The sequence below is a fragment of the Lygodium microphyllum genome, chromosome 9 (genome assembly GCF_053477565.2).
Source record: "Lygodium microphyllum isolate KBCC chromosome 9, Lygodium_microphyllum_v1.1.10, whole genome shotgun sequence".
Lineage (NCBI taxonomy): Eukaryota > Viridiplantae > Streptophyta > Polypodiopsida > Schizaeales > Lygodiaceae > Lygodium > Lygodium microphyllum.
The window spans coordinates 163157360-163171806 of NC_141143.1; the positions used below are offsets into that span (position 1 = coordinate 163157360).

The following is a 14447-nucleotide window of genomic DNA, read 5'->3' on the forward strand; positions in this document are numbered from 1 at the left end:
TGATATAATGGAAATAGATGATTGTGATGAGCATGTGTTTATGAGCTCACTATTGGATGATGATGAGCCTACTTCCTTGGACGAAGCTCAACAAGATATACATTGGATATAGACCATGCAAGAGGAGTTAGACTCTATTGCCACTAACTCTAGGTGGGATCTTGTGGATTTACCACCTGGTAAGAAGGCCATTGGCACAAAATGGATTTTTAAACTCAAACACAAGGCTGATAGCACTATTGACAAGTACAAAACACAGTTGGTAACAAAAGGCTATGCATAGAAAAATTGCATAGATTATGAGGAAACCTTCCCATATGCGTATGATGAGATGTGTGATTGCTATGGCTGGAAAGTACATCAGTTGCATTAAGACAGCATTCTTGAATGGAGATTTGCATGAGAATGTTTGTGTGTCACAATCTCCAAGGTTTGTGGTTAAAAGGAAAAAGGACATGGTACGCAAGCTATATAAGGCTCTTTATGGTCTCAAACAAGCTCCTCATGCACGGTACTCTTAAATTGATGCTTATTTGGCCAGCAAAGGATTCAAAAATAGTCGGACTGCTTCCACTCTATACATTGAGAATGAAGGGGAGCGGGACTTTTTGATTATCATTCTTCATGTAGATGACATGCTACTCACTAGACTTATAGAGAAAAAAATTATAGATTTTAAGGTTGAATTAAAACATGCATTTGCTATCTCAAATATTAGGGATTCAATTCACCTAAAATCAGCATGGTATTAGCATGTCACAATCGCAATATGTGGATAAGATGTTACATAGGTTTAAAATGCAAGATTACAAACATATGTGCACTCCTATGGAGCCAAGCTTAAAGTTGTCTATGCATGATGGTGAAGAGATGTCTAATGTTGCAATTTACAGGTAAGCTGTTTACTGTCTTATTTATCTTTGCAACACATGCCCTGATATTCAATATGCAATATCTCAGGTGAGCAAGTATATGCATAGCCCACGGACCATACATTGACAAGTTGTTAAGCGAATCTTCAAATATTTGCAAGGTACTCAATGACATGCATTATTATTTTCCAAGGGGGGAGACTTGCATCTACATGCTTACAATGATTCAGATCAGGCTGCACGGTTAGGGGTTAGGGTAACTTAGAGACAATGAACAAAATGAATAATCAAGAATCAATGAATCTAAACAATACAATGCTCATGCAGTAAACACACTATATAGTGAATAAATATTGAACCTCGAACTCTCATTTCCCAAAGACCAAGCAAACGTAATGAATTGGAGAGTATATCGTACTTCAACGGATCCCAAAACGCAGCAAGGCAGCCTCCAAAGATGTCTAGCAATAGCAAACGAGGAAGTTTTCAATGCCTGGATCTGTGTCAAGCACAGAGGGGAGAAAGAAAATCTGCAAAAGCAGTCACTAGAGTGTAGGTGACAAGAAGGATGACTCAAGAATATCAAAACATAGACAGATGATGATGGCAACGGCTATGAAGATCAAGCACAGCTCCCAAAGTGAAAAACACAGCATGTGTGTGGGTCGCCTCCAGTTGAGGATGGTGATGGTGCAGCAAACGCAGCCTCAATAGGCTGCCAAGCTGTAAACGCAACCTCCTAGGTGTGGGCGCCAGCTAGCAGCAATAGTAGAGGGTAAGAACTAAGTGAGGAAGGCTGGAAACAAGCACCAAAATATGGTAGACAATGATGGGCAACTTTAGCTAAAATGTCCTCCGTGAACAAGGTGTGAGCATCTAGCACCTACAAACTACAAAAACAAGATTAGACTGAGTGGGAGGGCAAATGTCTATTCATAGAAAGTTTGGGGCCTCCTAAATTAGGGTTTACATGTGGGACACTGACACTCTCTCAAACCACGTCTATTTAAAAGAAATGGTTAAAATTCATTAATTGACTTGAGTTTTGAGGTTGTTTGATGAAAGCTAATGATAATTTAGCTCCACGTGTGGGACCGAGATATCAACCAGTGCCAAATGCAAAAGTTGTAACAAATTATACCGCATCGGTACTTGGTGTCGAAAATTGACCATTAGCATTTAATTAGCAAGAAGTATCAATGGTGACACTAGGGAATTTGTATTAATTAATTAATTAATGCTAGTTCCAAAGCTAATGAGTGCTCAACATTACTTGGGTCATAAATTGGCCTAGCATTGTCGAATGTTGGCTGATCAAATTATTTTTTTGAGCAATAACTAATTATTAAATAAGTTTCAAAATTAGTATTCTGAAAATTAATTTAATAAAGCCGAAAAATGCTGGAATTTGGATTTGGAAGGCTGCCAATTGGCAAAACTTGCCCATGCAAGTAAGGGAAGGCTGGTGGAGGCTAGGAGAGAGAGAGAGAAGAGTCATTCTAGAGGTGGAACAAGGAGGAAGCTATTACAGCCATTACCAACTGATCAAGATGGTTTCCAACCAAGGGAATCAGCTCCAAAACCAAGCAACAGCAAGGAGAGGCCCCTAGAAACTAGGCAACAGTCAAATTGTAAGCTCTTGGAATTGGACAAATGCTGTGCAGGCTGTTTCAGCAGGGCAGCAACTGATTTCTGCCATTCTCTCACAAAGAAACTCAAAATTTTCTCCCTCCTCAACATTCTCTCTCATCCTCCAACCTATTCTCATTCTTCCTCAGTAATTTCCAGTAGATTCAACCATTGGAGGTGGAGATTTTCAGGAATCTCTACTGTGAACCCTAATTTACAACAAAAATTAGAGTTTGATAGTCACCTCAAGAACTTCCAATGCCCATAACAAGCATAGCAAAGTATCCGAAGAGCCGATGGAGACAGAGCAGCAAGGGCTATGAGCTTGTAGAGCTCACCCTTATGAACCTATCAAAAGCATAGCTCCAATGGATGCATCTCCAACAATAACAATATCTTGGGTGAAAGCCACACGAGTCCCTAGTTGTGCCAAACCATGAACAAATTCTAGATTAAACACTAAACAAGGAGCTTAAAAGACTTCGACAAAAGAATCCTGATGAGATCTAGAAGAAGGAGAATGGTGTGAAGAAATACCCTAACGCTAAAACATAAATGAAAGCATATGACAAAGCATAAACTCAAAAGAACACGATTAGGGTTAGGGTAACTCAAAAACAATGAACACAGTGGAAATCTAAATGAATAACTGAATAATGAACATACAATGCTCATGCAGCAAACAAACCGTGCAAGAATGAAAATTGCACCCCGAACTCTGGTGTCTCGTGGACCGAGGAAGAGGTACTCAGCGAGTGTGTCATACTCCTAATAGATCCTGAAACATAGCACAAGCAGCCTCCCGATGCCGTACAGTAGCAAATGCAGCAATCTGTGGTGCCAAATTAGTGTTGAACAAGCAGAGGAGAGAGAAAACTGCAAACGCAACAAGCTAATTGATGTGGCAGGTTGACCACAATAAAAACACAGGTATATGTTAGATTTATTTATCCCTGTGTGTGAACACACATTATTGTGTGTAAAAGTGTGTGTTTAGGTATGAACACCTTTTGCACCACTTAGCATTTAATAAGGGTCAAAGGTGTAGGTGGATACCTTAGTCTATATATTCAGGTCCTATCACTTGTACTATTATCTCTCGTACCTCACTTATTATTATCAATCTATCTTTCAATTTGTGTGTACTCTCTCTCTCTCTCTCTCTCTCTCTCTCTCTCTCTCTCTCTCTCTCCGTGGAGTTCCATGGAGTTCCATCTGCCATAGCCTACTGATCACACACGGGAGCTCCATACCCAAAAGTGGTGTCAAAGCAGGTTTGCCTTCCTTGAGCTACACCTGTGGCTGCCCAATATTCTACCGGTCCATCTTCATGAGCTTGATACATCAAAAGAAGAAGAAAAAAAAGAAGGAGAAGAGGATCTCTGACCTGTACCTACCACCTGGCCTATCCTGTCAACACTGAGCCTGTCCTGTCAACGTTCTTCAGACGTGTACTATCCTGGCCATCGAGCCCCTACCTGTAGGCTATCACTCTGAGTTCCCTGCATACTCGTCAGACAAGCGTGTGCCCAATCAAGAAACGGCACCAGTTGTCATCGCATCAATTACCTAATCTGATGTGCACCGCTTGACACATTGACCTGCTGCCTTATGCTGTTTGTCAGGTCTTTCCTGCACCTGCTGCCACATGTTGTGCGCCACGTCACAGTCTGTCCACGCCGTCAATCTCCGGCCCTACACCACATCATCAACTTAACTACTCTACATTAGCTGCTCATCATCAGCAACATCGACTCGTCAACCCCAGCCCGTCACTACACAATTTGTCTCGACCATTCAACATTGTAGAAATAAGGTTTATTTTAGTTACTCAAAGTAAACATTTTACTTTTAGGGGCAGTTCACATGCAATTTGAGACACTTCGATTTTCATGCAAATCTTTCCAAATTTCTTCGTCAAACGTTGGGGCTTTTCACGTTCGAGTGCTTAACCATCGAATCGGAGCTTCCATCAACATGTCAAAAACCACTAGAGTAGCGCCTTTGACATTAGTCAAAAAATGAACCCATCAAGCGTCCAACACTTAGCAATGCCATCCCAAGCGGTCAACATTGAGATCAACATCGAGGGGGAATTTTAATCCCATAAAATTATTTTTATATTTAGAATAGATTAAAATTAATAATATTAAAATATTAAAAACGTGGTTGAAATTAGGCACTGGTCATGCTCTTGCATGCACTAAGACCTTTCCATCACTTATTAAATAATTGTGTGGGGTTCTCTGCCCGGATTTTAATGCACAACAAATTGTTTTTCTTTCTATTCCTTTCCTCCCGATTCACAAAGGAGTTATTTTTCAAGAGGGATTGTAACCACTTTACACATGACCTCTGAGTTGATCTTGAAAGCTATACCTGTGTATTTGGTCTCTAGTCATGTTCCCAGTGTCTCTGAGTGACATTGGCTTTTGATCAACCTCTGAACCATGTCTTACATCAGGTCCCTAAGCTTGTCGATAGACCATGTCATGACCTACCTCGTGTTATATCTCTCTTACTTATGTATCTCCTTTTGCAGAATAATTGTACAGGATTAGGCATTGCCTCTATGTTTTCGTATCACGGATTCGACCACCCATGACTTGAAGGGGAGATTTGTTAGATTTATTTATCACCATGTGTGAATGCACATTATTATGTATAAAAGTACATGTTTAGTTATGAACACCTTTTACACCACTTAGCATTTAATAAGGGTCAAAGGCATGGGCGGATACCTTAGCCTATATATTCAAGCCCTATCACTTGTACTATTAATTTGTGCATTCTCTCTCTCTCTCTCTCTCTCTCTCTCTCTCTCTCTCTCTCTCTCTCTTTCATGGAGTTCCATCCGCCATAGCTTGCTAGTCACACACAGAAGCTCCATACCCAACAATAGGATGGCATGGCACACTGACAATAGTAAAAACACAAGTATGATGACATGGCAGGCTGACGGCAATAAAAATGCAAGTATGGTGACATGGCACACTAACGATAGCAAAAATCCAAGTATGACAACATGGCAAGTTGACAGCAATAAAAACGTTAAGTATGATAACATGGCAATTCGTACATCAACCACAGATCACAAATACAATAGTTCAACAGTTCGCCAATCGTAGACGATATGGTTGACCAACAAACACAACAAAAATCGGTATAGACTCTACGATAGAGACTGAAAACAAGTGCTTGATGAATGTAGACAGCAATGAGTAGCTTCGACTAAGATGTCCTCTGCAAACGGGATGTGGGCAACGAAGCTAAAGGGCCTAGAACCTACAAAAACATACCTATTTATAAAAAGTTTCAAGACCTCATATTCCACACTATTTTGAAACTCTCTTGAACTATACACCATTTTAGAATTTTCATTAATTAAGCATTTTTTAAGATATTTAAGTGGCTAATTCAACATGTAATGCTTATGTTAGCTCAGCAACCCCTCTCAGGCCCAAAAAACGGAGCTAAATAGAAAGACCAACCCAAATTTTTAAATGTTTTTAATTTTATGTGTTTTTACCCCAAGGCATTCCACTTCAAAGTAGCCAAGCATCGGACAAAGGGTGCACGGTGGTTGCCCAATGGCCTACCAAGACTACAGAGGCAATGGTTATCTTACCAAAGAAGTCCAAATGGTTACTTTAGAGAGGCTAGGGCATCGGACAAAGAACGTACGTCGGCTTCCTAGTGGCCTACCAAGTCTTGCCACGGCAGATGGAACCACAATGAACTTTGTTTGTTTTTTTTCTTTTTTGTTTGATAATGATTATTTCCAAAAGTGGAGATGGCGATCGATTAAGTAATGGATGGGTAGACTAGTAGTGAGACCCAAAAGCTTTCACAAAATAAGCAAGCTATCCCTACCACTACTAGATGTTAATGACGAAGGAAAAGGCTAAGGATGTGTGAAGCAAATATGGTGGATATATGGAGAAGCAAAAAAGATATGCAGAGAGCAAGCAAAGCAAGCAACGGAGACTACCTTGGAGACCCCCATGTGCAATGCCACGAATATGGTTAATCTAGAGTCGACCACTCAGAAAGACCGAAAAGAGATAAGTATGCACAGATGCATGTTTATAGAACAGAATGCCAATGCGTTGGAGTTATGCAAGAGACAATGCAGGTGTGAGCATACTCATGCAAAATGCTATGTAACGATGCTACTTGGATAATGCCCTTGCAAGAGAATTGTTCACTTATCCAAGCATCCTTTTACAATCATGTCATCCTTATGATGGAGATGAAGATACAATATACAATATACAAAAATGTCTGAAAAAGAAACTACAAACAACATCCTATCACCACCAGGAGAAGAAAGCCACCCCCTCTCAAACTGGAAGGAAAAGTTGCAGGAAATCACCCTCTCCCCATCACTTTGAATAACTAGGGGAAGGATGTACCCAAGCTAATATACTACAGCACCCATCAATTAACCGTCTTGGTCAATATGTCTGCAAAGATATCGAATGAATGTACAAACTCTAGACATATGGTACCTAACTCGACGTACTCTCTAGTGAAATGGAAGTGGACCCCCAAATGCCGCGTCTATGGTGTACTGATCGAATTGCCTGCAAGGGCAACGGCACTTGGGTTATCGCAGTAGACAACGGAGGGAAAGTCGCATGGAAAATGTGAAGTGCTACCAATAAGCTCCTCAAATAAATGGCTTCCATGGTACCATCAAACAGAGTCTGATACTCAACCTTGGCCATGGAGGCCGCCACTATCTCTTGCTTACGACTCGCCCAAGAGATGGGTGTTGTGTCCAAGGTAAAGAGGTAGCCACCTTAGGATCTCCTGCCCAATCAAAGTCAACGTACACCTGTAAACATAAACCAAAATCATAAGTTAAGCTATAAAAATAGATACATGGCAAATATCTCAAAACACGAAGACATGCATTCCAATGTGATACCCTAGGTGCAATGAAATACTGACTAAGCAAACTAATTGAGTAAGCTAAATCTGGCCTAGTATGAATCAACCAAAGAAGCTTCCCTACCACAAATCCATAGTTGTCCTCGTCAGAGGGTGACTTAGGGTATCCTTAGAAAGCAATGAAATACTGACTAAGCAAGCTGAATAAGCTAAATCTTGTCTAGTGTAAATCAACCAAATAAGATTCCCTACTAGATCTATAGTTATGCCCGTGGAAGAGCTGACCTAGGGTATCCTTAGAAAGATGGACAATGTGATCAAGAGTCATGGCCGTAGGCTGTGTTTGATCCATGCAATACCAGTCCACTAACTGAAGAGTGTACTTCTACTGTGACACAAAAATACTATCCTCATATCGAACTATCTCCATCACTAAAAAACAAGACAACGAACCAAGGTCTATCACCTCGAAAGTAGAGCAAAGTTGGACCTCAATATCTACTATGGGAATAAAATCTGAGCCAGTGATAAGTAAATCATCTGTGTGCAACACAATATAGTTAATCCCCTCTAAAATAGTACAAACATATAAGTTCAGGTCATAAGGGGTAGATTGGTATCCATGAGTCTGAAGAAACTCATTTATCCTCTGAAACCAAGACCACGGTGCTTGCTTCAACCCATAAATAGCTTTCCGCAAGTGAAATAACTTATATTTCCAGTCAACAAGAAAAAATCCGAGAGGCTGCTCCATAGACTTTCTCCTCCAGATAACCGTTCAAAAAGGCACTTTTAGCATCCATCTGATAGATCGACCACCGTAGTGAGCGGCTAGCACAACCAAGAGACGAAAGGATGTCAACCACACAGTACACGAGCAAAGGTCTCTTCATAGTCAATACCTTGCTTCTATTGAAACCCTTGCAACACAAGGCAAGCCTTGTCTAAAGTCCCATCAGCTTTTAGCTTAGTCCTAAAAATCCACTTCATTCCGATGGCTTTCTTGTGGCTTAGATGATTCACCAAGGTCCAAGTCTCATTTCAATCAATATTCTCTAGCTCCTTTTCCATGGCATCTCGCCATTGGGGGTACTAAAGAGCCTCCTACTAACTTTTCAATTCAAAATACACTATATACTCAACTATAAACAGTGACGCAAATGAAGCTTGAGGTGCAAGCTGGGCAGATCTTTGAGGGCCCTAAAGAGTGGAATTCGATGGAAGGATCCTCAAATCCTGCATGGTTTGCTAGTACCAACGAGGTAATGGGTGAAACCAGCTTTCCTTCTCGTAGAGGGTGGCAGTTCCCTGATCAAACACCTAGCTACAGCAATCAATAAATAAAATTAAACTAAAATGCACACTTTACCTAAATAATCCTGGGCAATATACACCCTATTGGTCCCAAAATTGGCACCTCTTTAGGTATTTCTTTAACTTCAATTGCCAATGGAATGAGTACAAGCCGAGATTCCACAATCTCTTTGGCTGATCCAAAAGCTCTTTGCTGTACCAACAATCAGCAAACAAATTGGGCAAATTGCCCCTTGATTTTCACCAAGAACTTGCTCTGACGGAACCCCTACTAGTCTAGTATTACCCCAAATTTACAATGGATAGCCTCGCATCTAAAATATCTAACAATTTAACAAATTTCAAGTGCTGATTTCAATATATGATGCCTTCTATTGTTGGCATGGATCCCAAGGTGGCTACTAAACCCTAATTTTTGCAAAAATTTAGGGTTTATAGCAAAATTCCTCCTGCTATCCACCAAATCTGGCTAAGATCTGCTTCAAATGGCTGAGATAAGGTGAGATCTCCTGAAAAATGGGCTAGAATAGGTGAGAGAATGCCAAAGAGAGAAAATTCAAAGTTTCCATGTAGGAAAACCAAATTTGCCTACACCAATCAGCATTAAATACTATCGCCTACTACTAAATGTTGTCGCTTGCTCCAAATGATGGTCTCCAACTGTCACCAACTCCAAAATGAATCCTATCTGCTATCCCAGCCTCCAATGGCTCTATTCTCTACAGAAATTGGACCAGCAACCCCTTCTCTCTCTCTCTCTCTCTCTCTCTTAGGTTGAAAACTGATCCAAATGCCCTCCAAAAGCCCAAAAGACGTTTTCTCAATTTGCATGGATATTTTTGCCAAGCGGCGGCCTCATAAACCAAGTTTTCAGCATTATCCAACCATTGAATTAATTTTCAAAATTAAATAATTCTGAAAATGGCTGAGGTTTATTTCTAGCCCTACATTTTTTCTTTTTCCGTGAGACTGGAGAGTGTATTCACACATGTTTTTTGTGGCAATTAGCTCATACTATAGGCAATTACATTTTCTCCATTATTTTATGCAATTAACCAGATTTTTTGGCACTCCTACACATGAGTTGGCTAGTTTTGGATTTTTTGGCTATATATAGCCTGCCCCCTTCCCTTGGCTGGTCATTCACCTTTGTAGGTTTCAACACACTCCGACATACAAGGATTCTTCTCCAGTGTTGCCTTCCCTCATCAACCTAATCAATGCCCTCACTGAAGCCTTGGGCTGCATGCATTGTACTCGGCTTTCTTTCAAAGTTCAATGAAGATTTCCTCCTTCCATTCTCTTCTTTCACCCTCACCTAGCCGTGATGGCCCCTCTTGTTTAAAGCCTTGTGCTTCATTCCTTACCAAAAGAAGATCAACTAGTGTTGAGATTTACGCAATCACTCCTAAGACAGCCTCTTTGTATGGAGCAATAGCGCAAGGGACATGCAACAACTTAGGAGAAGTTGCCTTTATCCCATAAGCACAGTGAGAAAAGTGGTACCATCCTACAACTATAAAAGAGTGTACTTGATAATCATTTGAGTATAAATGCTATTGTACTTTGTACTTTCAGTCTTGTCTCTCTCTACTCAATAGTGTGTTTATGAGTCCAAGATAATCTATCTTGGAACCTAATTCACTTGAGTAACAGTTAGTGTGTCTAGCCTTAGTCATCATGCTTCTTGTCATTGACTTCCATCCTCCATAGCTAAACCTTGCTCAAGATCCGTCTTTCTCAACATGGTATCAGAGCCATGGCGAGCTCAATTTAGCTCAATTCAATGCTCTTTCAGCATTCTCGATCTCAATCCAACTCAAGTTCAATAAATGACTTCATCTCTCACTCGATTTTCACTCTACCCTTCTTGGCAGCCATAGCCAGCCATCACCTACCTCACTTGGAGCTCCTGGATCTCTCCATCCAAGCAAGATCTTAGTAACCCTCATGTAACCTATGCACTACAACCTCTACACACTTAGTGAGGCCTTGTGACAGCCTCTAGCTTTATGTGGTTGGTTTTTCCATGTCTACACTTAGCAAGGTTCTACTCATGACAGCCTTTGTATACTCAATGCTTTTTATGGTTGTGATTAAGGAGGGGTGTTGAGATTTATGCAAACACACTCCTAAGGCAACCTCTTTGTATAGAGCAGTAGGGCAAGGGATATGCAACAGCTTAGGAGAAGTTGCATTTATCCTATAGGCACTGTAAGAAAAGAGGTACCATCCTGCAACTATAAAAGAGTATACTTAATAATCATTTGAATATGAATGCTATTGTACTTTGTACTTTTAGTCTTGTCTCTCTCTACTCAAGATTGTATTTATGAGTCCAAGCTAATCTATCTTGAAACCTAATTCACTTGAGTAATAGTCAGTGTGTCTAGTCTCAGTCATCATGCTTCTTGTCATTGACTTCCATCCTTCATAGCTAAACCTTGCTCAAGATCCATGTTTCTCAACAACTTGATGGGTCGAATTACTTCCTTTGGCCATGTAAAGTGGAGTGCATCCTCAACACCTTTGACCTTTGGAATTTTGTTACCACCCCTATCCTCCGTCCAATGGAGAACCCCTGTATGATGGACCAAGCCACTCTATGGAATCAACTCAACTCTAGAGCCCGGTCTTTCCTTTCATGAGCTTGCAAGTTTCTATCCTTGTCCATGTGAGCAGACTTCGACCATAGTGGAAGTGTGGACAAAATTAGCCTCTCTACCATCAAAGACCTTGCCCACCAAGCCTAACTACCCACATTGTGGAAAGGACACTCATTTGGAGGAGAAGTATTGACAAAAATACCCTCATCTTCATCCAGGAGTGAAGGATGGTGCTAAATCATTTGAGCCCTCCTCTACTTCTTCAATAGCTGTTACAGGAGTCCGTGTTCCTTCATATCTATGAGATGAAGTAGCCTTCTTTACCAGCAGCCTCATCTTCAAAGTAACCTTGGCTTATTGACAACATTGCTTCAAGTCATGTGACTTCTCAAGGCAATTTGTTGCCAAATCTCCATGGTACAATCACTGTTGGTAACATTTCCTTGGTGCCTATTAGTGGTGTTGGCACTTTGTCTCTATTATTTGACCATCCATCAAGCTCTGTTATAAAGACCCTACATGTTCCGGACTTGAACTTCCATCTCCTCTTGGTTTATGGCCTTACTAGACTCAATACCCGGGTTGTCTTCACCAACCAGGCCAATTTTATTTGAGGATTCTTCTTCAAGAGCCATTTTAGTAATAGGTTGGTAGGAGAGAGGGCTATACAAGCTCCATTCCCCTTTCTTTGCGCATGGTCCTAACTTCCCCCAAGCAATTGTCTATTGTTGCACCCACTCCCAATTGTGCATTGTCTATTTCACAAGTTCCATCCCATCCCCCACCATCTCCTTTGGCAGTTCCCTCATACCTCCCATTCCTTTCAAATGGGAACAATATCAATGATGTGGCTATGGATTCCCTGGCCCCTTGTGTTTCAAAGGGGGATTCCCAAGATCATGAGGAGCTTCTTCTCATCGACAAACTTCATTAGCTTTTGTGCTTTTTCTACCACCCTACGATCCATTCCACCTTCTTTAGCCTTCGGCCACATCAAGGATCTCAAAGGGATTGTTAGCAATTTGTCATGCACCATCTCCTACTTGTGAGCCTCAATTTGAGTCAGACAAGGATATTAGGAGCTCAAATGTTCAATCTATCGTATGTTTTGATGGAGGAGGCAACTCTACCTAGAGTATGCATTGCAGTGCACTTCTTTTCAATCAGTTTTAGGTGTGTTCACATTGGCTAAGGTTTATTTCCAGCCCTACATTTTTTCATTTTCAATGACTGGAGCGTATATTTATACCTACTTTTTGTAGCAATTAGCTCATAGTATAGACAACTACATTTTCTCCATTATTGTATCGAGTCATCCAAATTTTTTGGACTCCTATACACCAATTAGCCAGTTTTGGGGTTATTTGGCTACATATAGCCTATCCCCTTGTTGAGTTAAATTACCATTAGCTTTCATTAAACAGCCCCAAAACTTAAGTTATTAATGAATTTTAACCATTATTTTAAACCGGGAGCGGTTCAAGAGAGTTTCAGTGTCCCACATGTAAACCCTAATTCGGGAGGCCCAAACTTTCTATAAATAGATAACTTGCCCTTCCATTCAGCTTAATCTCATTTTTGCACGTTTCAGGTGCTAGGGCTTCACTGCCCACACCCCATTCACCAAGGACATCTCAACCGAAGCTGCCCAACATTGTCTACACCCATTTGGCATTTGTTTCCAGCCTATCCTTCACAATCCTCACCCCCAAGAGCTGTCGCCAGTTGTCCTCTACCCTTCAGATGGCTGCATGTCAGACTAGTGGCCAGCATATTCTGTATTTACTGCTCCTGTACTCCCTCCAACTGGTAGCAACTGCTTCTACATGCTGCATTTGCATTAAGGGGGCTGTGTTTTGATCTAAACAGCTATCACCTTTATCTTTCCTTGCATTTTGCTCATCCTAGTGGTCTTTTGGCTGACACCCATCTCCTAGAGGCTACATTTTGTAGTTTTTCTCTCCTCACTGCTCTTTCATCTCAGATCTGGCATCTATTATTGTGTTTGATACTGCCAAACATCTTTGGAGGCTACCTTGCTGCATTTAAAGATCCATCAGAGTACACCACACTCTTCAGCTCATTACTTCTAGCTCGATAACACAATAGTTCGGGATACAGTATTCATTCACTACATAGTGTGTTTGCTGCATGAGCATTGTATTATTCAAATTCATTCATTCATTCAAATCTTTGTTGTGTTCATTGTCTCTGAGTTACCCTAACCCTAATTGTGTTCTATTCAATTTTGTGCTTTGTCGTACAATTGTATTTGTGTTTTTAAATTAGGGTATTTCTTTACATGGCATCAGAGCTAGGATCTCTCTAAATAAAGCTAGGCCTTTGATCTGAAAGCCATCTGCAAGAAGCAAGAACAACAAGAGGGCAAGATGACTTCAAACACAATATCACTACTTCATTCTCTCGAGCCAAATCCATTGAGAAATGAGTGGGAGTGGGCCACAGCTTGCTCCTCCAACATCCAACATGGCCGAAGAGACATTGGACTACCATGAAGTCCAAAGACCATACAAGATTTCTAGAGCCAAGTATGACCTCATTCTCATGTACCGGGCTCAACAACAACTTGAAGGTAAATCTGAGTTTTCCCCTTTAGATTCAGTGCACCGGTCTAATGATTCACGAAGGACAAAAGCTCTACAAAGGACTAGCCATCTTGACATGAAAATTGGCATGGAGTACAAACCCTTCATCTCTTTATCACTTTCATCTCCATCTCTACCTCTTACATCAATGCCATTTACATCACCTTCATTGACTCCTATGCCAAGTACGCAAAACTACACTTCTCCATCTTTTGAGTCTACTTCCTCTTTTCAGCAAGATGTAGGTGATTCTCACAAAGGAGGGACTATGCAATCATGATATTGGTTAATAAGTCCAAAAGAAGTCGAACTTTTATTCATAACTCTAAGAAAGGTGATGAGTACAAAAGATTAATTCAAACACTTGTAAGTTCTCTCTCCTTTTCCTTTAATTTTCCTTCTCAAGGTCGTTTTAAAGTAGGCGAACCATCTTCATTTTCATTAAATCCATTTGCTAGACAAAAGGAACTAAAATCGTTTTCAACAACCACAACAACCAATCCATTTAATCTCCAATCCATCCC

At 40.7% G+C, this 14447-nt stretch overlaps 1 protein-coding gene across 3 annotated transcripts in view; it reads right to left on the reverse strand.

Moving 5' to 3' along the window:
* LOC148031820 (FAD-dependent oxidoreductase family protein) overlaps positions 1–14447 on the reverse strand; it is a 44206-nt gene that overhangs the window by 22271 nt on the left and 7488 nt on the right. For 2 of the 3 annotated variants that reach the window (XM_087685496.1, XM_087685495.1), the window contains one exon: positions 7223–7341. The exons of the other annotated variant lie outside the window; for it this stretch is intronic. In XM_087685496.1, the coding sequence (XP_087541622.1) occupies positions 7223–7231 (9 nt within the window). In that variant the 5' untranslated portion in view covers positions 7232–7341. The remainder of the gene's footprint in view (positions 1–7222; positions 7342–14447) is intronic. 3 annotated transcript variants of the gene reach the window in all.